General features: G+C 52.2%; 1 protein-coding gene across 1 annotated transcript; it reads right to left on the bottom strand.

Annotated features, from left to right (window-relative positions):
• ZNF862 (zinc finger protein 862) lies at positions 1 to 23,974 on the bottom strand (the record flags this gene model as incomplete). Its single annotated transcript, XM_080701285.1, has 15 exons — positions 1 to 138; positions 1,786 to 1,830; positions 1,949 to 2,027; positions 4,255 to 4,504; positions 5,328 to 5,350; positions 5,474 to 5,567; positions 6,894 to 8,896; positions 9,476 to 9,523; positions 9,632 to 9,710; positions 9,839 to 9,943; positions 15,418 to 15,592; positions 17,685 to 18,379; positions 21,333 to 21,437; positions 22,937 to 23,006; positions 23,963 to 23,974. 15 exons carry the CDS (start codon positions 23,972 to 23,974, stop codon positions 1 to 3), a joined length of 3,921 nt encoding a protein of 1,306 aa, XP_080557411.1.
• Positions 23,975 to 25,268: the final 1,294 nt, after the last annotated feature.

Below are 25,268 nucleotides of genomic sequence, written 5' to 3'. Positions count from 1 at the left end.
TCATTCAGGGCCATAGGGCGGGCCTTCTGAGGAGCCCACTGGTTGATTGGCTAAACTGGGGCGCCCGGCCAGATCTTTCAGGCCCTCGCAGAGGTCGTCCCCAGGCCGGTCCACTGGTCTCATGAGCATCCTATGATTCTGGGGCGGGGGGGACCAGGGGTAGGGTAGGAGGAGATGCCATCGGTGTCCTGAGGTGCCTCGGTTCTAATGGGGCCCCGGCCCGAGCTGAGCACAGTTTGGGGGACGATCTTCGCCTGGCTCGGAGCTCGGCGGCGGGCGGGGAGTGCGGTGGGCCCGGTGCACACACGGAGCCCACACGGAGCCCAGCACCGCGCCCTCTCCTGGTGTCTAGTTTATTCCGACTCCACGCGCAGTTCGCACAAGGCTGCGGTGGGGTTAAATGAAATAAACCTGTGGAAAGCACCTCGGATAGTTTCTTCCATCAGGGCTGGAAGGAACCTTGGAGGCTGGTTTCGTGCTTGGGCTTTTTGGTCTGGTTTTCTCCTCTGTGGAGTTTAGTAGGATCTGTTGATCTCTATTTTCTCTAGAGACCCCTTTTGTAGACATCATTGGCTTCAGGAGGCGTCTCTAGCAGCAGCAGATGCTGCCCCAAGCGGCCTGCCACGAAAATTTCCTGGTTTCTATGGTCGCACAGTGTGGGAAACGGAGCACCCTCCCCAGGGGAAATATGCCTGGCCCTGTACTGACCCTGGCCAGCATGTGTGGTCTAGCTGCTTTCCCCAAACAGGAACCAGTCACACATCCATCCTCCCCGGTCTAGTTGAAAACTCCATGTCTATCTTTTCAACATTTAGGCAAGTTGGACATAGAAGTGGGTGATGCAGAGATTGTAGGAATAAAATACCATCCCCCATCCTTTCGGTATCCAGTGCAAGTTGCAAGTAGAAGGAGGTTGTGCACAAGGGTTTTAGGTATAAAAGGCCACCTGCGCCTTCTAGAAGCTTCTAATCAGGTTGAGAAGCAGCGTTATTATGGTAAAACCATAATGCTGGCCAGGCTGGGACAAAAGCCCTAGGATCAAAACAGTCAGTGTTCATTATGAGAATTCAGAGGATGGAGAAATCAGGGAAAGACTCCCGAGAAGAGGGGAAATTTTTAGCTGGACTATAAAGACTGGTTCTTCCCAGCAAGAATATGCACCGTTGAGAACACTGGCCAGGAATAAGGGTGCACCTACACAAAATCGCCAAGAAAGCCTATCTCTCTGTAGCTCAAAAAAAGATCTACTCCCTTGAAGTTTGTTTCAAAAAAAATTCTCTGTATGAAATGACAAGCTTATAGTGAAATATATTTCCTTCAGCTGGAACCAGAATCTGTTCCGTTTAAGTAGCAGCTTAGTTTAGGGCATGTAGGTTCTGCTCCCTGCTCCCTGGATGGTCAGTCCTGTCCTCCTTTGTGTTTGGTTCCTTGTGCTGTCTATTTGGTCCCTCTGTGGTCTACAAGGGGGTCAAAGTCATAAAGTCCAACCAGGAAACCTCATCTGCACCCCAGCTCAGGCTGCGCCACAGACCATGACTTACTAACGTGGGCACTTGGGGGCAGGTGGACCGCCCTGATTAAGCAGCTCCCCAGAATATAGGGCCACAGTGCCACACACTTATTTCATGGAACTTTGGTTCTGGCTGAAGGCATCTTAGAGACCAAGGTCATCCATTCACTTTGCAGGTGATGAGATTGAGTGTCAGGGAACTGATGTAACTGGCCCAAAGCCCCAGGTTCGTCAGTAATAGAACCAAGGCCATGCTGCTCCTTCCTCCACAGAACCTCACACCCGCCTCCCAGCTTGGCCAGGTCGAAGACGCTGCTTTCCTAGAAAACAGAGGCAGAGGCCGTGTTGGCAGATCCTGAGGTGCAGCTATGCGCCCACTGGCTTCGCTGTTCCCCTCTTTCCTGGTGGTTCTGGTTGACCTGGCTCCCCAGGAGGTACTTTGGGGCGCGTCGACAAGTTTCCCTGGTGTGTCCCAGGGAGCAGTGTCCTGATGTTGGTGATACCTATGTTTGTCTTTCTGCAGATGTGCAGACAGATGAATTCCCAGAAAGGGCAGAAGCAGAAGCCACTGAGAGGCTCTTTATTTTTTATTTATTTATTTTTTTTGTGGTACTGGGGTTTCTGGAAACACTTCTGCCTCGGGTTACGCTCCTAGACCTATTTTTTTTACTTTTTTTTTAAATTTGGAAACAGGGTCTCATAAGCCAGCGTGGCTGGCTTCAGACCTGCGCGATCCTCCTGTCTCTGCCTCCCAAGCGTGGGGATGACAAGTGTGCCCACCACACCCGGCCTGAGAGGCTCTTTAAAAGGTCCCTGAATCTTGCCAGCATGGATGAACGGAGCACCCAGCCTCTGTAAACCTCTGCTCCGTTCTGCCAGCGAGGGTGACCCAGGACTCCGGGGCAGGGCTGCAGGGTATTCTAAGCCCCTCAGAAACGCCGCAGTGGCAGGTCTGGCACGACTGATGGGAACAGATATTCTTCCCTTGAAAGCCCCGCTTTGCTGCTCCCAGTAATCCCAGTGAAGTGTCTGTCAAAGCACTTTGTCAGCATGGAGTGCCAAGTCAAAGCAAGGTGGTGGAGTGCCTGGTGATGACTAGCCGAGTGACCTCGGCTCTACCTTCCAACCTCACTGGCAAAAATGGTGTGATGCAGCTCATTCTCAGCGATCGGAAAGAAACCCAAAGACAGCAGCCAAGGTGCCCAGGTGCCCTCTGGCCTGCACCCTGTGCCCTCCCGAAAGAGGGATGGCCCAGCCAGCCTTGGACAGCGTCTCCCGTCTCCTTGTTCTTGCTTGGGGTCTTACAGGACAGACACGTGTTGAAATAAACTGTGCTTTATTCAGATAGCAAAAGATTAAGAATTAAACATGATTTCTTTTTTTTTTTTTTGGTCCTAGAGGTTGAACCCAGGGGTATTCTACCTCTGAGCTACACCCCCAGCCCTTTTTTAATTTTTTGAAACAGGATATCACTAAGTTGCTGAGGCTGGTCTTAAACCTGCAATCCTCCTGTCTCAGCCTCCCAAGTACTGGTATTACAGGAATGAGCCACCATGCCTGGTCGAACATGGTTTTTAAAACGTCATTTGCACACATTAAAATCAGAGGAGGCAATGATATCCCTGGCTGGTCACCTTCGGTGTGCTCTGCTACAAAGATACCTGTGTGAGGGAACTCACAACCCCAATCCCATCCCAATCTGTACTTACCACCCTAGGGACTTGTCCTTTACAGGAGACAGGGGCAAAGGTCAGGGGTTGGCTACAGTCTAAGGTGTCCGGCCTGGACAGGGGGCTGAGCTGTCACACCCGAGTCTCTATGGCTACTAAAATCAAAGTGTCAGATACAGTGCTGGTTAACTGGGATGTCAGCCCCAGTGGGCCTCGGTCATCAGGGGAGGGGGACAAGTGTGAGGACATCTTCGTGGAGATGCTGTCAAGATCACGACAGGGAAGGCAATGGAGACAGAGGCCAGGACTCTGGCCAAAGGGAAAGTGCTTCTCCTTTCTGACAATTTTGCTTCTCTTGTGAGGCAGAACAGGTGCCTCTCTCTCAGCTCCAAAACACAGCTGGCCTCTGGACACAGAACAAAGAGGCCAGCCTGGTCCCTGGGGTTCTTACACAAGTGACCACCCCAAGGGGAGGAAGGCCTTGGGCGGTGGGTGCCGCAGAGTGTGCTGATGTGGAAGGAGAGGGCAGCCACCTGGGCTCCCAGACACTTCTCCCAGAATACTTTGCAGAGAGCCAACCCTGGCTGCTCACAGGCCTGGGGTCTTGCTCCGAGGGACTCTGAAATGAGGGAAGATGCCACTGGAAGGGCACTGGGCTTGCTGGAACATCACCTCAGCCTGGAATCCCTGTGGCTGGAGCCCTACAACACCACACCTGACCTGGAACATCCCTGAACTGTGTAGAAACTTGGGAGGATGGGAGAGGGAGGCCTGTGCGCCTCCTCACTGCTGGAGGGGAGAGAGCCCAGAGGGTAGAGGGATTCCTGACTAGGGAGAAAATGAGAGGGGCGCTAAGGCCAAGAGCTGAGGGTGGGGCACAAGGGTGTGTAGAATGGGGAGGCGCCTGGCCAGCACCTCAGGGCCTCCAGCACCCGGTGGCTAGGCAGCAGGCAGTGGCTGGCCAGGGCCTGAGCACGTGCACCTGCAGGCAGCCAGCAGACAAGCTTCCTGCCTGTCTAAAATGAGCACGAGGCGGGGAAGAAGCCTGTCTCAAGAACCTTCCTGATTTCCCACCTGTGCCTGGGAAGGCAGAACCTGGACCACTGTCCCCCACAGATGAGCAGCCGCAGGAGTCTGCTGAGCCCCAGCTGCCCGGTGGGCGCGGTAAGTGCCTCACTGCAGGTAAGGAAACATGGCTGAGGGGACAGCACCTTAGGGTGCCCGGGGCCCTTCTGTGCCTTAGGATGGTGGTTCTTAGGCCCCAGGAGCTTGCTAGAGAGCTCCCCGTGGCTGCGCCCAGTAGGGGGCATGTGATTCCACACATCTGGGTGGGGCAGTCCGCACAGTGGGTGCCTGTCCTGCTGAGGCTGACCAGGGCAGCTGCTCCTCCCACGGCAGGACTCTGCTGGCCAATCCCTATCTGTCCCTCAGGGCAAGGCGATGGACAGCTAAATGCCCTGGTGGGGTCCTCTCTCATTTCCCTTGCTGTGGCAGACAGTCAGCAGGCACTCAGGTTCTCTGATGCACGGAGAGGGGAGCTGAGGCACCGAAAAGAGGAAGGGGTTAATTGGTGACAAGCCGCGGCACAGAGCCAGGCTGGATCCCAAGTGCGCCTTAGGAGAACCCAAGGGCTCCCAGGGGCGAGGGAGGCACCAGGCCCCCTTCCAGGGAAAGTGCCCATTTCACCGTCCCGGCACGCAGTGAGGCCACCTTTCTGGGCAATCTGTGAAAGGGTTCCATCTAAAAGTGGGCCCAGGAGAGTAGGAGAATTCTCGGTGTGTCTCTCACCTCCTCAAGGCCTCTCTGGTGACTCCTGGGGCTCTGGCAGCCAAGCCAGAGTCCCAGGGCACAGTCAGCCTGCGCCCCATGAAGCAGCAGAGGGCTGGGGCGCTCCTTCCGGTAAGGTACGAGCAGCTGTCCCTCCCACTTCAGGAAAGTCCTCTGGCCACCACGCCACGGTATGCTTGGGCTGAACTGGGATTCTTTCCTGGAGCACCTTAAAAGTGAACTTGACAGGTTCCAGCTGTTTTCCAGCTGTGGGACCCTGCAGTGCTCAGAAAGGACCCTGGGCAACAGGGTCCTAATGCCTTGTCCCTGGGGATGCTGTCCGCTTTCTGGAGCTCAGTGTGGCCACCAGGATAGCCTACAATCTGCAGGGAACCTGTCCCCACTGCAGGGGGAGCAGGGACCCGGGTCAAGCGGGGCCCAAGGCTTTCTGCTAGCTGCCTCTCCCTCCCTGGGCGGGAGTGGGGTACAGGAATCTCGAGAGGCTCCAGGGTGGAGTTCTTAGAACCTCCAGGGCTCCCCGGAACGTGTGACCGGTGTCTTCTGGGCCACAGAGCCCTCCACGTAGAGTGCTCCCCTCCTCTCCTTCCGGAGCCCCGCACCTGTGCAGAAACAGACCAGTCAGACCAGCACCCTGGGCACTTTCCAGAGCCGATCTTGCCCGTGTGTGGTGAGCGCCACATGGCAGAGCACACTGCGATCCTGCTCTGCCTATGGGGCCTTGGGTGTGTGCGTGCATGTGTTTGAATGTGTGCATGCATATGTGTGCACCTGCACGCACGTGTACACTTGGGGAACAACTGACAATTTCTGGGTTACTTCTGATAGTCCCAGCTGTGTGGGGAAGTTACTGGTACCCAGTGGGTAACCATGGGGAGAGGCCAGCATCTCTAAGTTCCCACAGTGCATGGGGACCCACCACGAGGAGTTACTGCCCCAGAGTCATGGTGTCTGCAGGGGGAGGGCATGGTCACACACAGCCTTGCAGGTACAATCCCACTGTCCCTGCAGAAAGGATGGCTTGCTGGAGGGCCGGTGGCACCCCACTCTCTCAACCCATGTGTGCTGGGGGACTCACCTAAGTCCCCTCTGCCAGGCTCTCAGTCTCCCCTAGAAGGTGTTGCTCCCTGTCCCTTGCCCCCAGCTGGGGCTACAGGCACCAGGCTTCCTACAGAGCCTCCGCCAGCCCCGGCTGCTGATGACCACAGGCTCAGAGGTGACAAATGAGGCTGAGCCAGCGGGAAGGCGGCCAGCCAGAGGACGGGGGCCGGAGCAGCCCGGAACATCATGGCTGCGCGTCTTCTCTCATCCTCAGTGGCTGCTTGAGGAGAGGGAGATTCCTGTTCATGGTTGTCAGTAACTGCCATCCAGGGTGACACATGTCCCCACAGGCCCTCCGTCTAGGCCAGCAGTGGTCCTGCTCCATGGTGTCTGCTGCTGCCAGAGCTAGGGCCTTCTCTCCACGCCTCACCTCCTCCACAGCCCCCGCCCCACCAGCCAGGACTCTCCTGCACCTCTCTGTGCAGCCCAGAGCTGACCCAGCCCGTGTGCAGAGGTGACCCCGACCTGCCCAGGCAGGGCCGTGCCTGGCTGCTTATAGACTGCTCTGCGCTCTAAGGGGCTGCATTCACTCCCAGGTGGAAAACTGTGCCATGGACTTCCCTGGGCCAGATGCAAATCTGGAGGGCGCAGGACAGCGATGGAACGGGTAAGGAGGACCGCAAAGCCACGCTCTCACCATGCCTGCTGCCCAGGCCCCGTGCCCTCTGGCTGGGCCACACATGCTCACGCCTTCGGTATCCACTGGCCCACTGCAGAAGCCCAGGAGGGCTTCCTTTGTGGACCAACCTGTTCACCCTTCTGGCTCAGCCCTGGCTGATAAGGTTCTCTGCCCTGCCTCCACGTCCAGGAGGTGCCCGTGCACTTACCTGCATGGGAACGGGCGGGCACCTGGGCGCAGGCGTAGACATGGCTGAACCGGCGGCCCGAGGAGGTCAGGTACCAGTGCTGGATGGCGGGCTGTGGGTCGTACTCCGTGACCGCCACCCCGTTCACCGCGGTCATCATAAGCATGTTGAGCACCTCATTGGAGAGCTTGGTTCGCTCGTCAGTCCTGATCCGGCTCATGGCCTTGGAGCCCCGCTCGCAGCAGGAGGTGGAGATGGGCACGCAGACCACCACGGCCATGAGCCTGCTCAGCAAGGGAAAGCGGGTGTGCTGGCCCAGGGCGGTTTTGCACAGCATGGAGAATGGCAGGTCCTGGGCCTCGGCTTTCAGAGCCAGCCACTCCTCCAGCAGCGCTTCCTCGCTGTACCCTGTGGGGAGCGAGAGCTCAAAGCACCTGGCAAGGCTGCGAATGTCGTCATTCCCAAAGCGCGCCAGCTCAGCCCCCCTCGGCCAGGCCATGGTGTCGAACACCTCCATGTTCTTGAGCTGCGGGGGGCGGTCGACGTCAAACCTCTGCTGCAGGTACTGGACCCCGGTCAGGATCGTCCTCTCCCTGTCTGCCTGGAACCGCTGTTCTGCCAGCTCTGCCCTGTCCAGGAAGACACCATGGAGCTGTCCTTCCCGGAGGCTGGCATTGAACTCTTCCTCTCTGGGCCCTGCCTGGTGGCGCAAGGTCTCCAGTGCGACATAGGCCCGCCCCAGCGTGGCGTTCACCTCTGTGATTAGCACCATCTCCTTCTGGCACACCTCGGACAAAGGCCTGTAGACGCTCAGGAAGTCCAAAAGAAAGTGGCAGAATTTGATGAAATGGAAGCTCTTCATGAGCCTCAGCATGCCCTTGGCCCTCTGCCCAATCTGGCCCCCTGCTTCCGCCACACTCTGGAGGTGCCTGGCCAGGGCGGGCCAGCCCGCGATGAGCGCGTCCAGCGTGCGCCTCTTGCTGGCCACCCACCTGACAGCGTTCAAGTCCTTCAGGCGGACGATCTCCTGCTCGAGGGCGGCCGCGCCGTCCTGCAGCTCGCTCAGCCTCTTGTTGGAGGACTGGTAGAACTTGAAGACGGTTCGGATATGCCGGTCACACTTCTTCACCAGGTCGATGCTCCCACACGCGTCCACCACGGCCAGGTGCAGCTGGTGGGCCACACAGTGGACAGGGAGCAGCTGAGGGATGATCTCCTGGAACTTTGCCACCAGGCCTCCCTTGCAGCTTAGCATGGCGGAGCCATCGGTGCCCAGGCCCACCACCCAGCCAGGCTTCCGGAAGGGGATGTCCAGCTCATCCAGGGCGGCAATGATGGTCTCGAAGTACCCGTCCACTGTCTCGCTGTAGAGCGGGGCCAGGGTGATGTACGACTCCTTCAGCTCCAGCTGCTTGAAGTAGCGGATGTAAAGCCCCACGCAGGCCTGGTCGGAGGAGTCTGTGCAGCTGTCGAGCAGCACACTCACACAGGCGGACTTCCGGATGTCGCCAAGAATCTCCTTCTTCAGGGTCTCCGAGATGTACTTGATGAACTGAGTGCACGCGGTGCGGTTTCTGTACTTTCCTAAAATCACAGTGCCGGTGTTCTGGAGGAGCTGCAGCACCTTCTCGAAGTCGTTGAGGGGCCGGGAGTGGTAGGCGATGGAGTAGGCAGCGTTGAAGAAGTGCTCCATGTTGGCCATGAGGTCGCTAGAGATCTCCGGGACGAGGACGGCCTGAGGGCCATCGTCTTTGATGGCCACCGTGTTGACACAGAGCTTGTGTGCTTTGCTGACCTCGTGGTATTTTAAAGTCTCCACTTTAAAAGGCCCAGTGTAGCCCCGGACTAACCGAGATGACTTGTCATGGAGAGTAGGTCTTTCTCTACACACCGAGCAGAAGAGCGTGGTCTCTGTGGAGTCAACGACTAGCCACGGGAACTGCCCGAACCAAGACCTCTGGATGGAACGGGGTCTGTAAGTCCTCTGCACCTTCCTGGGTCCGTCCGCCTCTGCTTCACACATGCTGGGAGGGGGGGACGAGGTACAGGTCTCCCCAGCGGGAGCTGGAAGCGGTGCTGAGGCTGCAGCTGAGGCCGGTGCATCTGCTTCCTTTACTGCTACCTTCTTCTTTTTCCCTTTGGAGAAAATCACCTTGTGCTTGGTTTTGCTGCCTGAGCTCTGCTGTGTTGTACCAGCTAAGATACCTCCATTCAACAAGTGCCCGTCATGCAAAGCAGAGAAGCTGAAGGGGACCCACCTGCTAGGGGCCCTTGCTTTCCTGGCTTCAGCTTAAACCTCCCATCATGACTCCTGACAGGAGAGCCAGTCTGACTCCCGAGCCCACTGGCTGATGTCTGTGGGTTCTTTCGCTGCCCCCTCTACCCATCCTCCAACTTCTCTGGGGTCATGTGACCAGATGCCAATAAACTCAACCACCCCTGGCCAAGATGTTATCATTAAACAGGTGGCATTAGTCCTCTAGTGAGGCTCCACAAAGAAACAAAATGAGACACTTCTGAGGCTCTTAAGAGCCTCAGGAAGAAGGAAAGTGGAGAAGCACACATGGTGGCTATTAGCCAGCGAGTGACAGACTGAGATGTACGAGAAGCAGCTAATTCTCACATAGCGGTGCCCCACTGTCACCACACATCTGGGGAGGGGAGGCCCACAGGCCTGGGTGAGCTGGTCCTCCGGGCCCGCGACCCCCACGCACCTCTTCCCATCAGCTCTGCCATGGAGCCCTTCGCCTTCTGCTCACCGAAGGACCTCGCCTCCCCTTATGGTTTCCCAGGGTGTTCTGCACTCTGAGGACAGGGCGGTTTCTTGTTCATCTTTGTCTACCCAGCGCACAGAGGGGCCTGGTTTCTGACGGGCCCAAGGTGAGCGAGGCTGAGCGAAGGCCCTGTGACTTTCCGTAGCTCCACGTGCCCAGCACCGGCCTTTGGAGCTCAGTGGCCACACTCACCTGGGGGCCGACCTTGCTCCCACTCTGGCCCGTTTGGGTCCTTGGTCCAGGGGGCCGCTCTCCGCTCCAGTTTTGAGATCAAGTCTGGCTTGGCAGCAGTGGGGCCTGTTATAGGAGTGAGTCACACCGCGTCACTGCTGCAGGTCATCCCATCCAGCAGCCTGCCTCATAGAGCTGGCCCCTGACACCTACAGGGCTACTTGGGGTCCGTCCTGGAGCAGCGCAGTCAGCAGGCTGAGAGCAAACCTTCCCAGAGCCCAGAGAGGCAGCAAGGGGAGCGGCACCCTCAGCCAGCAGGCTCGGTCCCCACAGCCCCAGTGGGCCAGCCAGGGGCCAGAGAAATGCCCCCAGAGGGGAGGGGAAGTAGGAAGAACACAGCAGATAACACTGAGGAGACAGGGATGAAAAGGAAAGCCACACAGGAAGCGGAAGGCGCACTGCCCCCATGTCCCACCTGGCCTTGGAGCAGGCGGCCATCTGCGCAGGCCGCTCCAGGGGCACTCCAAGGGCCCTGAAGATACCTGGGCCTGCACTAGGTCCTACAGTTGGACTGAAAGATTTGCCCTTTGCTTAAAATATGACTGCTGTTCAGGGAAATGCAAAGGTATTGCTTCCTTTATTTAAGATAAAGCCTATTGCTATCTACTCACGTGTTTTTGTGTCTAGACTTTTTTTTTGGAAGAACATATAAGCAACTGGTAACTGTGGGTACTTTGGGGAGGAACTGAGGGCAGGGAAAGAAGTATTTCTTTTCTTTTTTTTGTTGTGGTACTGGGATTGAACCCAGAGGCATTCTATCTTTGAGCTACACCTCTTCCAGGTCTTTTTTTTTTTTTTAATTTTGAAACAGGGTTTCACTAGGTTGAGAAAGGCTTCACTAAGTAGTTGAGGCTGGCCGCAAACCCATGATCCTCCTATCTCAGCCTCACAAGTACTAGAATTACAAGTGAGTGCCACCACACCTGGCTGACAGATTGCTTTTCACTACTCATCTTTCGGACAACTTGAATGTATTTATATTTATTTATAGGTTTTTATGTATGGCTACATATCTACTACCATAACAATAAAGGAGCAGTTATTAGTGTGATTGATTGAACATATATCTTTCTTGAAACATCTCTAAGGTGAGAGAAGGAATAACAATAAAAGAAGAATAAGCCCCGGAGAAACAATGGATTTGAAAAGCAAATACATTTTTGGAAGAAAGACAGGAGAAAGAGAAAGAAGCAACAGAGCTGAACACTGGCGCTGCAGAGGCGCTAACAGGCAGCAAGCTGGTTTTCAGTGCAGTCCCAGAAGATTCAGAAACGTCGGCCCCGGTGTGAGGGAAGACGTGGGCACGGAATGGGCAGAGCAGGGGCAGGGTCAGAGTCTACACAGCCACCTGGGCCCTCTCTGCTCCTCCAGGGAGAACAGAGACGAGTCCACAGGACTACCAGGAAAGACCCCAGGACACGGAAAGGCAGAGTGGTGGGTGCTGAGAACAGGTGCGTGAGGAGGGTGCTGTTCAGCACCAAGAAACCTAGCTGGGCTTCCACCCCACAGGCAGGAGAGTTTTGTTTGCAGAAATGAGATTGCCCTTTCTTCGTTCTCCCTCCAAAGCATCAATGGACACTGACTCCTTGACGCACTAGGCTAGAGCTGGTCCCTGCCGTCACCTCCCCGTGATGGGTCCTAGCCAAGTAAACGCTTCCCGTTAGTTTTTAAAGCTTTGCTTTACAAATAGGAATGGCAAGGGAGAAATGGTTAAGAAAAGACTCTAACAGGGAAAAGGAAAACCAGAACAAGCAGGAAAAGGTGCCAGAAGAACTAGAGACATTGCAGGGAGTAAAAAACACTTCAAAACAATGTGAATTAGGAATGCATATTCACAGGCTAGGGATGAGCTCTGGTAGAGCACCTGCCTCGCACGTGTGAGGCCCTGGGTTCACTCTCCAGTGCTGGTTAAAAAAAAAGTTAATATTCACAGTGAGAAAAGTCATGACGGCCACCCATGAAAGAAGAAGCGAGAGTGCTTATAAACGAAAAACCCAAGAGGAAAATTAAAACAATAGAATTGCCAGACCATACAACTGAGGAAATCTCCGAGAAAAGAGTACAAAACAGACAGAAGCAGAACACACGAGAAAAAGAAGCAAAACAAACCAGAGGCCCAATCCAGGACACCCCGTGTCTCAACTAACTGAGGAGTTTTTGGAAGAAAGAAAACAGAAAATAGAAGCTGGGCGTGGTGGCGCACACTTGTAATCCCAGGACTTGGGCAGCTGAGACAGGAGGATCACATATTCACAGCCAGCCTCAGCTACTTAGTGAGGCCCTCTGCAACTTAGTGAGACCCTGTTTCAAAATAAAGAATAAAAATAGGGTTAGGGGTGTAGCTCAGGGGTATAATAAAAGAAAAAGAAAACAGAAAGTAGATAGGAAGAAATCATAGAGAAAATAAAAAAAGAACATTTCTCTAAACTGGAAAGTTTCTTCATGGAAAGGGAGCACAAGAGCAAAAAATAAATAAAGAATAAAAAAATAGGGCTGGGGGTGTCACTTGGAGGTAGAATATCTCTGGGTTCCATCCCAGTACCGTAAAAAAAAAAAGAACGATAAAAAAGATAATATTTTTTTTGGTGGCACACGATAATATTTTTTTAAACTCATAAAGCATTTGTCACAAGGAGGTAAAATGTAAGAAATTTAAAAAGGAAATAGAGAAAATAAACTAGCCAAAGTAAAAATAATAATTGGAGAATCTCTTCTTACATTTCAACACTATTTTCTATTTCAATAATTGGCTCAGTGTTTTTTTTTTTTTTTGGTGGTACTGGGGTTCCTGGAAGCCCTTCTACCTCCGGGCTACACTCCCAGACCTATTTTTTATACTTTTTTATTTGGAAACAGGGTCTCTTAAGCCAGCGCGCGCGGCTGGCTTCGAACCTGCGCGATCCTCCTGTCTCCGCCTCCCAAGCGCGGGGATGACAAGCGTGCGCCACCACGCCCGGCGCTCAGTGTGTTTTTAAAGGTCATTTTAAAACATATAAACAGCTGGGCATAGTGGCACACACCTATAATCCCAGTACTTGGGAGACTAAGGGAGGAAGACAGCAGGTTTGAGGCCAGCCTTGGCAACTTAGTAAGACCTTGTTTCAAAATAAAAGATAAAAAGGGCTGGGGGTGTAGCTCAGAGGTAGAACACCCCGGGTTCAATCCCTAGTACCCCACCCCACCAAAAAAAATCATACAAATAATTTATGCTGGGCCCTACTTATTATCCCCAGGCTCCTTAACATGCTTTCATGTCTTAAATATGAAAAATCGTTTAAATTGGGCGGCAGTACAGGGGAGTGGCTGGAGATGTGGAGGAACTCCAGGGCGGCCCACGCTTGGAGCGTCCCTAGGACTCCTGTACCTCCGCATCTCACCCCGCACGGCAGCAGCGAACGCTGAGTCTCCCTACAGCCTTCCTGGCTCCCGCTCCTACCACAAGCAAAATCAGCCCCTTTCTTCGATTATATTTTTTGTTCACCCAAATAAAACTTAACCAAGATGACTTTGTACCTTGATTTACCTAGTTAGCTACAATGTCCCCATTTCCCAACTTATATGCATAAAGAAAAGGATGCAATGATTAGCTCATGCCCTGTCCAAACAAATGCCCGCAGGACCAGGCGCCCGGGCCAGGGGAGCTCGGATCACCTGTGGCTTTCGTACCTGTCCACAGGGCTCCTGGGGCAAACCGTGCTGCCACTGTGGATTACTTAAAGGAAAACCCAACTTCCTGTAAGTGGGTGTGTAATTTTTACAAATAAATTTCCCTTGGTTCTTGCTACTTTTCATTCCCTTTGAAGGTATCCTGTGTCCAAGTACCCTGGGCCTATGGCACAAATACAAAACCTCTGTCACCCACCACAAAATTAGGACCTAAGTCATTTTTGAATGTTTGGGAAGCCATTTATAAATTTTGGAAAATTGGGCTGGGAGTGCGGCACGGTGGTACAGCACTTGTCTTGCATGTACAAAGCCCTGGGTTCAATTCCTAGCACCACAAGAAAAGATTTATGAACAATAAGAAATAAGTATAGCTGGGCATGGTGGCATACACTTCTAATCCCAGTGCTTGGGAGGCTGAGACAGGATTACAAGTTAGAGGCAGCCTGGGCAACTTAGTGAGACCTAGTTTCAAAATAAAAAATAATAAAGGCTAGGGATGTAGCTCAGTGGCAGTGTCCCTAGGTTTGATCCCCAGAACAACAACAAAAATCCAAATATATAGCTGGGCGTGGTGGCGCACCCTTGTAATCCCAGCATTTGGGAGGCCGAGGTAGGAGGATCACAGTTCATGGACAATCTCAGCTACTCATGCCCTGTGCAACTCAGTGAGACCCTGTTTAAAAAAAAAAAAAAGAAAATAGGGCAAAATGCCCTACAGGAGGTAGAATGCCCCTGAGTTCCATCCCTAGTACTGCCAAAAAATTCCAAAGATATAGTGCAATAATCTTAAGATGATAAACCAGAACTTAGCTGCAGCGTAAACAAAGGCGGGTGATGTCACTGAGGTCAGAAATATCCTGACTTCCCAATCTGCAGAACTCATGACACAGCTGTGGCTGCATTAAGTTAACATAGCAGCCTGCTCCACAGATTCTATGATATATGCTAGTAAAATAAAAAGAAATACAAGTTGTAGAAGATGTAAAGCTGTCTTTCCATCTTGATGCTGCGTAAGTACCTTGGGTGCTCGAGTGTCTGCCAGCCGGAGGCGAAGTGAAGGACCAGAAAGAGCTGCAGGAGAGACGTGAGAGCCACCGCCACCTCCACGACTCCCCGAGCCCACACCTAGGGCACTGACACCCCAGGCTGCAGCCAGGCTGGCACCTGGGCCAGATAGAGGGTTCAGCGCCACTGCACAGACAGCGTGGAGCCCACCGGAGCCGTCCGCCTCCGGCCTCTGCTCAGGCTGTCCCCATCTTCTTGCGTATTAGATACCCTTCCTCCTGCACCCTGGCTTTGATTCTGTTAAATCAAGTCCTCTGCAAAGACTGCCGGACCCCTCCTTCCCATGCCCAGTAGCTCTGATAGAACCTGCGTGTTGTTTCAAATCTCTGCCCTCCAGCAGCCCCTTGAAATCAGAGACCTTGGCTTGTGTTCGTTCACACACAGTAGGCAGCACAGTAGGTATCCCATAAGTGTGGCAGATGGATAGAAGGAGAGGTAAATGGAGGAAGAGGTGATGAAGGGAGGGTTCTGAGGGACAAAAGACAGGCTCACTCTGCCCACAGGGAGAAGGTAGAAGTGGGAAAGGGCCACAAGTCAAGGCGCCCTTGTGGGTTCCCAATCAAATAATGGTGGTGTATAAAAGACTACAGGAAGTTGGGTGCGGTGCCATACACCTGTAATCCCAGTGACTTGGGAGGCTAAGGCAGGAGGATCACAAGTTCAAGGCTAGGCCGAGCCACTTAGTGAGACCTTGTCTCAAAATACAAAGGGCTTGGGAAGTAGCTAGTGGTATGTGAGGCCTCGGGTTCAATCCCCAGCACTGCAAAAATAAAATCAACGAGATAAGAGAGGACTATAGGAAGCCTTACCCAGGGATACCAACAGCTCATAGTTGGTCCGCATCACGTCTCTGTACAGCTCCTTCTGTTGCTTGTCCAGCAGGCCCCACTCTTCCCGAGTGAAATACACGGCCACATCGTCAAACACGGCCGGGAGCTCCCCAGACACCACAGCAACCTCGGGCAGCCCCTCACTGGCAAGGTCCTGCAGTAGAGAGTGGGGTGGTTTGGCTCACCACTGCAGTAGGGCACCCGAAACACTCCCGGTGGCCTTTGAGGGTACCTTTCTCCTGAGAGGCCCAGTAAGAGGCTCAGATGCACACTGAGCAATTAATTTCTTCATTGAAAATCAAAGAATCAAGTGCACAAGGCCCAGAATTAGTAGGTCAATCCAAATGGGCCTCAGGCAAATCCTAGGATCTCCTGGGAGAAAGCAAAACTGCACGGGCAAAGCAGGTATTTCGGAGGAGACTGACTGTTCCTGTCTGCTAGTCCTTCATGGCAGCGCCCTCTACCCATCGCGGTCACAGAGAGGCTTCCTGCCTTCAGGGCTTTAGGGTTTCCCAATGGGACATGAAGGAAGTCAAGGAGATTCAGGATGCCTGTAATCAGAGACTAGGTTCACTCAGGTCTCGCTGCTACAGCAATTCAGACGATAAAAGTCAGATCTGTGAGCTGGGCGTGCCGGCGCACACTTGGCATCCCAGTACTTGGTGGCTGAAACAGGAGGTCCAGGTTCACAGCCAGCGTCAGCTACTTTGAGGCCCTCCACAACTTAGCGAGACCATGTTTCAAAATAAAGAATAAAAAAAATCGGGCTGGGGTTGTAGCTTGGAGGTAGAATGCCCCTGGGTTCAATCCCTAGTACCACACACAAAAAAAGAATTTACCCGGGCGTGGTGGCGCACGCTTGTAATCCCCGCGCTTGGGAGGCGGAGACAGGAGGATCGCGCAGGTTCGAAGCCAGCCGCGCTGGCGTAAGAGACCCTGTTTCAAAAATATAAAATAGGTCTGGGAGTGTAGCCCGGAGGTAGAAGGGCTTCCAGGAACCCCAGTACCACCAAAAAAAAAAAAAAAAAAAAAAGAATTTAGATTCATTAGCTTCCAAAATTTAAAAAAAAAAAAAAAAACACAATAGCAACAGCAAGACTGAGGCTCTGAAGAGAAGTGAGCTTTGCTGCTTTTCTGGATTCTGGAGAAATTCAAGCTTACAACTTGAGTTGGGTTCTTTATGATGCTAGCTGTGAAGAACAACTGAGCTACTCTCACTAGACCCCTGAAGGGGCGCTAAGAACGTTTATTATTATTATTACCTTTTGTGGTACTGGGGATGCAACCCAGGGGCATTCTACCTCCGAACTACACTCCCAGACCTATTTTTTAATTCTTTATTTTGAATCAGGGTCTCACTGAGTTGCAAAGGGCCTCACTAAGTAGTAGCTGAGGCTGTCCTCGAACCACGATCCTCCTGTCTCAGCCTCCCCAATGCTGGGATTACAAGTGTGTACCACCACGCCCAGCACTAAGAATGTTTTATAGTAAAATCCCACATATGCAATAGGTGGCACATGGGGAAGGTTCTAGCTACTCAAAGATTCCAATTAACATAGTTTCCTTAGTGACCAACTTTCCAGGAAACTAGGTAATTCAGAATAAGCTTAAAGGGAGTGCTAAAGCTGGTTAGGACCCAGCAATCCTGTAGGGAGGGAAGGGAAGCGCCAGGCTGGTGGTGAAGTGCTGGGGGCGGAGTCTGGCATCCTCAATAGCTCATGGACTCTGACCAGCCACGTCCTCCTGCTTCTCAGTTTTCTGAGTTTAAGAACACTGGTGAGTCTAATAAACCTCTTTAAGGAACCTCACAGCATCATTAGATGGATTCTGTCACGTAGCATATGCAAGAAAATCTGCAATGAGTGCTGCATGACTTCCAGGATAAACTTTTGAAATACTGATTACTTAAGAGCTCTGTGGCCATTCTGTGACTAGATTATTTCTTGAGTTTTATGGCTGTTCTAGACTCTGGATAAGATTATCATTCCTTATTTCAGAAGTTAGAATGTTCTGTTCCACTAATTGTCTTGTTATCTGCAAAACTGAGATGATAATAATAAGGTGGATTTTTGAAATAAATGAGATAATAACTAGAAAGCCTTTAAAACAAAAGTACGTTACGAGCAAATGATAACGTTATAATGTTAGCCCGGAGGATTGCTCTTACTCTGTTTCTATCTTCGGTAATACATGTCGCACTCAATTTGGAATCCTCTTTAAGATACAGCACCTTATAAATGTATTACCTGACCGCAGGACTCACTAGCACTGTCGCGTTCACTGTCCACGTGTGAGGAGATGTGGCTGTCGTTGGCAATTTCTTTTTGATTCAGATCTGAAATGCAGTCTAGATAGAGTGCGGGGATCTCGCCACTCCCTCCAGGGTCTTCCGGTTCCGCTCTTGAGCTTGGCAGGAGCTCAGCTGAACTATCGAAGTCTCCCGGGGACCCCGGGGGGTAGAACAGGGGATAATCTGCAGTGGAGGGGTGCTCGGGTCCGGCCAGGACATCTGAGGACCCGTCTGTGATGCTCTGGAAACGGGCTGCCCAGATGGGGTCCCTGGCTGCCAAGGCATTGACACAGAACACGTGGGCTTTGCTCTTGGCGTGGTATTTGAGAGTTTCCACCTTGAATGGCCCTGTATAACCTTCTATTAATCTTGACCGCCTGTCCCTGACAGATGGGGACTCTCTGCAGGCAGCGCAGAACAGAGCCGTCCGCTCCTCGTTCATGATTAACCATGGAAACTGTGCAAACCAGGACTTCTGGATGGAGCGGGGCTTCAGGGGCTTCCTGCTGCTCTCTGTCCAGTCTCCCTTGGCGCCACCCTTAGTACCGCAGTGGGCTGGGCAGGCCTTCTTTGGAGGTGGCAGGCACAGTCCTCTCTCCCTGGTGAGGCCTTGTGTGTCCACTTCTCCCGTGCAGCCCACTCGGTATTTCCCTTTAGAGAGAAGAGACAAATGGAATTTGCCTTGAGATTCCGTGGCTCGCACGCCGCAGCTCGCAGTGGCCCTAGGACGCATCGACAAGAAGGCCTGGAGGCTCGCGCTCAGGGCGCCTGAGGCCGCCTCGGCTCTAGTCGCCAGGGGGTGTATCCCGTGTGAATCCTCTGCTTCCAGTCCCTTGGACGCCCAGGCCTGTCCTGCACGACCCAGAAGAAAAACAAGAGGATGGGAGCGTTTTTGAAAATATAAAGGACAGAGACACCTGGCTAACGGGAGCACCCTGTGCGTCCATCAAAGCAACCTGAGGAGCAGCAGTCTTCGCGTTCAGAACTTACTTATCTGTTCATTTTCATGGTGCTTGGGATTGAACACAGAGTGAGTACTCCCCTACTGGGAGACTCCCCTGCCCCAGCTCTTGGAACTGACTTAGGGATAAAACCACTGACATACTAGAACACGGGGTTAAAGGGATCTGCAAAGGGTGACGCCACTCCTTGCTCCGCAGGAGCCTTCTGTGGATGGCCCGATGGGGAGCCATCTGCGTCTTGGTTAAGGGCCACGAGGGCAGGGGAGCGCCCTATTTCCCGGACACAATATTGGTCCCCAGATAGTTTCTTTTAAGCTAGATATGGCAGCTCCCCTTGTCTGCAGGGAGTACGTACCAAGAACCCCACAGCTGCCCGGGCCATGGAGCGTGCCAAACTCTGACTATGCCAGATTTCTTTATCTACACATACGTGGCATAAAAATTTATAGATCAGGCACAGTAAGAGATTGGCAATAATAATGAAATAGAGCAATTATAATAATATACTGTAATAAAAGTTACGTGGCTTTGGTCTCTCTGAAAAAGGAAATCCTATAGAGGAGCAAACAAGACAACCTAAATGAGGGGATGGGAGAGGGAAGAAGGAAAATCTCTAAAACACACAATGTACTTAAACATATCGAAGTCAACCACTAAGCCAAGCATGGGAAGGAGGGATGGGGAGGGAATGGGGTGGGATTTGGGTAGGGGCTAAATGGTGATGTGTACATGTGTGTCCACACAAGTTTTTTACCCCAATATGATGTATGAATATAATGCACCAATAAAAAATTAAAAAAATAAAGACTAAAAGCAAATTTAAAAAATCAGACTATCTTGTTGTACTGTACTGACCATGTTGGCGGCGGGTAGCTGGGGCAAGGGAGTAGCACTGGACACAGTAGGTGACTGCACCTCTACCTGGCGATGGTGAGGCGGTGCTCGAGAGACACTAGGCTTCCTCCCTTATTTTTGTGGCACTGGGGATTTAACCTAGGGGCATTCTAAGCAACATCCCCAGCCTTATTTTAATTTTGAAACAGGGTCTCACTAGGTTGATGAGAGTCTCACTATTTGCTGAGGCTGTCTTCAAACCTGTGATCTTCCTGTCTCAGCCTCCCAGATACTGGGATTGCAAGCATGTGCCTCCATGCCCAGCTCAGCTTCCTGTCTTATACTGTAGCCCCATAGCAAGGTAGAACTTATAATCTCACCAGACTTTTCTTAAAATTTTTTGGTGTGGTACTGGGGGTTGAAGTGAGGGGCATTCTACCACGGGCTATACCCCAGGCCTTTACTTTTTTTTATTTTGTAACAGGGTCTCACTAAGTTACCAGGTACTGGTCTCAAGCCTGCCATTCTCCTCTCTCAGTCTCCCAAGTACTGAAATCACCGGTGTGTGTCACCACTCCCGGCAAGATCTTTCTCCTTCAAACTGAACTAGAAGTTGCCTTTTCTACTCCTCACATGAAATGCAGTCGAGATGCCTCTAACTGCCTGAATCATTTCTTTTGCATCCATACAAGTTTAGAGGTACAGCGGCCAAGGACTCAACATTTTATCTTCAGGCCAATGGACCAGTCTGTAAGACTGTGCTAATCCCAAGAGCACCGAGCTGTTGACGGTCAGTGGGCTCCAAAGGAACAGCCATGCGAGGTGCCGCCAAATAAAACAAAGGAGTCCCTTTGCTTCTTCTGTTTTTGTGTGGCACTGGGGATGGAACCCGGGGCATTCTACTTCCGAGCTACACCCCCAACCTTATTTTATTCTTTTATTTTGAAACAGGGTCTCACTAAGTAGTGAGATCCTTACTGAGTTGCTGAGGCGGGCCATCAACCTGCAAACCTCCCGCCTCAGCCTCCCAAGTACTAGGATAACAAGTGTGCACCATCATTCCCGGCTTCTTATTTTTTTTTTGGGGGGGAGGCAGTACTGCGTAGCCCTTTTAACTTCTCATTTTGAGGCAGGGTCTTGCTAAGTTGCCCAGGTTGGCCTCAAACTTGTAATCCTCCTGCCTCGACCTCCTGAGTCACTGGGACTAAGGGCATGCGCCACTGCACCTGGCTTCCATGATTCTTTCCAGAGCCACAAAGCAGTCGAGGGCTGCTTCTGGTCCATCTGGGAGAAGCACAGGGGAGCACAGATGTGCTTGGTTCAGCTCTCATGGGATCACATCCCCAGCTCCCTCTTTTCCCATAGGAAGGGCTGGCTTGGCTCCATCATATTATAACCAGACGCCATCTGGCCTGGCCCTGGCTAAGCCACCCCTTGAGAGGCTTATCAAAGGAGGAAAAAGAGAAAAATCCCGGGACTTAGCAGACAGCTGTTCACTCATTCCTTCATCCTGCATCCAAGCACCAGGCCTGGCTGCAGGCACAGGGGACAGGGTAGTAGACAGGCAGACAGGCCTTCTTGGAACTTCAGTATGAATAAACATAGACTCTAGGTAGAAGTGAGAGAACGGGAGCTGAGAGGGCAGAGGGCCTGCTGGGAGAGGCGCGCACCCTCGGATTAGGCGCCATCTGTGGGGAGAGCAGTATTCATCAAGTCCGGGGTAGTGGAGAACAGGCAGGGTAGAGGATGAGACTGGGGGCCAGGGCGCCACCAGCTCTGTACTCCCTCCAGGCAGGGGCCACACTCACCGGGACGGTGATCCAGGAGACTCCTCTGGCTCTGGGCATTGCCTAGCCATGGCTCGGACCCTCGCCCAAACTCACAGAACAGCTTGGGGCTGCCAACAGTTGGCCCTGAGTCGGGAACAGAGAAAACCGTGTGAGTGTCTGACTCCGGGTCACAGAACTAAGGCGGCTCCGCCAGGGACATCTTGGACCGTGAGATAGCAGGCGGGCGAGAGAGTCGGGTGGTTAGCACAGAAGCGCAGCTATGGGGGAGAGCCCTGAGAGAAGGGGGGAGGGGAAAGCCAGCAGGGCTAAACAGGTAAAAAGCTGCTCTAGACGGAGGCCACAGGCCAGATGCCCAATGCCAAAGGGCAGACCGTTACAGAACAAGGACAGCAGGCCGGGCGTCGGGCGGTGACAACCTAGAGGACGTGGTCCTGCAGAAGGGGGACAGTGGCTGCTCATCTCCAGAAGGCCACCACGCGGGGTACGGGCTTGGTGCTGCCACATAGTCCTGTTGGTCAAGACAAGCCAGAAGTCCATATTTTTATGTGAGAATTCCCCATGGCTAAATATTGGTAAGTCGCTTGAGTATTTAAAAGGAGTCAAACAACCAAAAGGCAAAACAAAATAGAACTACAGTCTGGGAGTCAAATCTGGCCCTGAGCTGCTACTCTGCAATTCCTGGCCTTGAATAATCTGTGGGTTTTCACACCTTTCTTAGCAGACACAGGAAGGAGACCCAGCTCGGCTACATTCCCCCAACCAAAGAAAACTTCTTCCCTGACTTCATTCTTCCTTCCTAGAATGAGATAAAGAAGGAACTGGAGACACTCATACAAGGGCAATCGGCAAAACAGAGGGTGATTCCCTTATCTGAGAAGCTTGGGAGCAGTATTTCAGATTTGGGAGTTCTTCAGATTTATGAATATTTGCAAAGATTATACATGCTGAGCTTCCCTAGACTGAAATCCAAAACTCTTTGAATGGAGATCACCCGCCAAGGTCTCAGCATTTCAGATTCTGGACCTTGGGTTATGGATGCCAACACAGAGAACATTTGTGCACACCCAAGTTGAAATTTAACCACCTCTGTCCTCGGCGCAGAAAGTCTACCCACAGAAGCAGAAAAAAGTGCATTCAAAAACCAGAAGAGATGAGCAATACCTACATTTGTACAAAGCTTTCAACTGTTTGATCTCATTAAATCTCTATGCCAACCCTACAAAGAAGGAAATCAAGGGTTAACAAGGCCAGGGCGCGCAGGTTCCCAGGGGTAGAGCTGGGAGAGAGAGCAGCTTCCACTGCAAATCCAACGCTCTTCCCACCACAGTTTGCCAGCTCCGCAGGCTCGCAGCCTGGGACTCCCACCTGGCGGCCAGGAGGCACACCTCAAGGTCCATCCCCTGGAGTGCAGCCTTTCCTGACTCTCCTGGGCAATTTGAGGGGAGAAGAGAAGAGTGTGACCTGCATGCAAGTTAAGTTAGATACGAGTTTAAGCAGATGGTTGGTTTTTAAATGCCTACAAAAATGGCAGGATTCCAGAAAATGCTCAATTCACTTCTCCTAGCCTGGATAGGGCTGGGGACAGCGATCTCGGACAGAGATGGGGACGTGGGAGTCCATACCCAGTGGTGCCACCAGCTTGTCAGGACCACAGAAGTCCTTCTGTTGCTGGCTTAGCAGCATCCATTCCTCCTGGAGCAAGCAGAGCGTGATGTCATCAAATGTCACGGGAGCCTGAAAAGAAAAATGACACCAGCTAAGTACCAACTTCCTCCTGAGATCTGTCTTTGACATCTGTGTGCACAACTGCCTGTGACTCTGCTGCTCTGGGACTTTGCTAGACTTGGGATGGGCTCTCTACACCTAGGCAACCCACACACACAACGTACAGCCTACCTTTCTCACCACCTAGGTAAAGATCACAGCGAGGCCGAGACTCATTCTTCAAGGGAGATCATGGACCAGAATAAAATAGAGCCATAAAGAAGGCTAAGAGCCAGGCGTGGTGGCGCACACCTGTAATCCCAGTACTTGGGAGGCTGACACAGGACAGTCACATTCGAAGTCAATGTGTGATAACTTAGTGAGACTCTGTTTCAAAAATAAAAAAGAGAAGCCAAGCACAGTGGTGAATGCTTATAATTCCAGTACTTGAGAGGCTGAGACAGGTTCACAGGAGGATCACAGGTTCACAGCCAGCGCCAGCAACTTAGTGAGGTCCTCCACAGATAGGTCTGGGGGTGTAGCTCAGTGGTAGAATGCTCCCAGGTTCCATCTCAGTACCATAATTAAATAAATAAATACATACATACACACATACACACACACACACATACATACATACATACACACATGAGAGTTGGAGGAATATCTCAGAAGCAGATAGGCCCTGGGTTCAATTCCAGTACTGCCAAAAAACAAAACAAAAACACAAACTTGAAATTGTACTACAAAATGTACGACTTCAATTACTATATGATTAGATTTCCGAAAGCTACTGGAGAATGGGCATACAGAGGGCAGCTGAAGGAGACTGTGCAGAAGCACAGGACGACTGTCCACGAGGACACACGGTGCGCTCAAGGGTGGCTGAAGGAGGTCTAAAGTGGGGAGAGGAGAAGAGCCCTGAGACTGTGCGGGAGCCATACCCCACGGCCCATGGGCACACCTGCCCCCAGAGTGTACAGGTGCCTGCTGAGTACCCGGCACTTCAGCTGCAGTGAGGCTGTGGCTGGGCTGGATGTCTGGATGATGGAGATGTCTTCCCAGGGAGGGTGATCACACCTGCCACTCCTCTTTTGAGTAACATTATGGCAAGAGTTTTTGCTTCTGGGTGACTTCAGTGTAAAGCAAACACAACTCTGCTTAAATAAGAGGAACTTCTTATCATTGTAGAGTCCAAGAAGTATCTGTGGAAATTCTACTTTAGAGTCCCCACGACCTACAGGGAACAGCTCCCCCTTCTCAGCCAAGCAGAGGTGCCCTCGGTCTGCACCACTACTTCCTCACTCTGGCGCTGCCTTGGCCCCGGATCCTCCCCCAGCCAGATCCTATCACTGCAATCACCCGACCTACCCTGCGCCTCCCCGCCTCTGTACACCCAAGATGCCATCCCAGGCCTGGCTCTTCCCTCCCACTACTTAGTGGGGCCCACCCATCGGTCCTATTCCATTCCATCTTTCCTGAGGGATTTCCTTAGCAGCTTTGCTGCTTTCCCTGAGCTGGGAATTCTCTACTTCCTCTTCCAGAAAGCCAGTGCTGATTGGCTTTTATAACCCCCCACCCCACTCTCCTCCACCACACTGTACAGAAAGAATTTCATAGGCACGTAATTCATTTTTTCATTCAACATACATTTATTATTTAAGTGTTTTGATGTGCTTGCCACATGGTGGTTTGAAGATAGGAAATAAATTAAAATCAAGATTAAAATCTACCAGTGGCAAACAACCACAGCATAAATACAATACCAGAAATGGGTTCAAAGGAAAACGAGACAGAAACAGTCACTTCTATGGGAAAGACAGAGAGATGTTGTAGAGAAGTTAAGGCAGTGCATGCATACAGACTCCGAAATGTGTACAGCAGCACCCACGTGCCCTCCTGGAGGGCACACAAGGTGCTAGACCACAGCGTGCCACACCTTGCATCGAAGGGCTCCTGGAAGCCGGGCATGGTGGTACATGCTTTTAATTCCAGTATTTGGGAGACAGGAGGATCACAAGTTCGCGGCCAGCCTCAGCTACTTAGTGTGGCCCTCCACACTTAGTGAGACCCTGCCTGGTAGCACAGGCTTATACTTCCAGTACTTGGGAGGCTGAGACATGTTCAAGGCCAGCCTCAGCAAGTAGTGAGACTCATCAACCTAGTGAGACCTTGTTTCCAAATATGAAATATAATTGGGCTGGGAGTTTAGCTCAAAGGTAGAATGCCTGTGGGGTCAATCCCCAGTCC

Source organism: Muscardinus avellanarius (genome assembly GCF_963383645.1).
Source record: "Muscardinus avellanarius genome assembly, chromosome: 9".
In the NCBI taxonomy this organism is placed as follows: domain Eukaryota; kingdom Metazoa; phylum Chordata; class Mammalia; order Rodentia; family Gliridae; genus Muscardinus; species Muscardinus avellanarius.
Note: the sequence above shows the minus strand (reverse complement) of the source record. Positions and strands in the feature narration are given on the sequence as shown.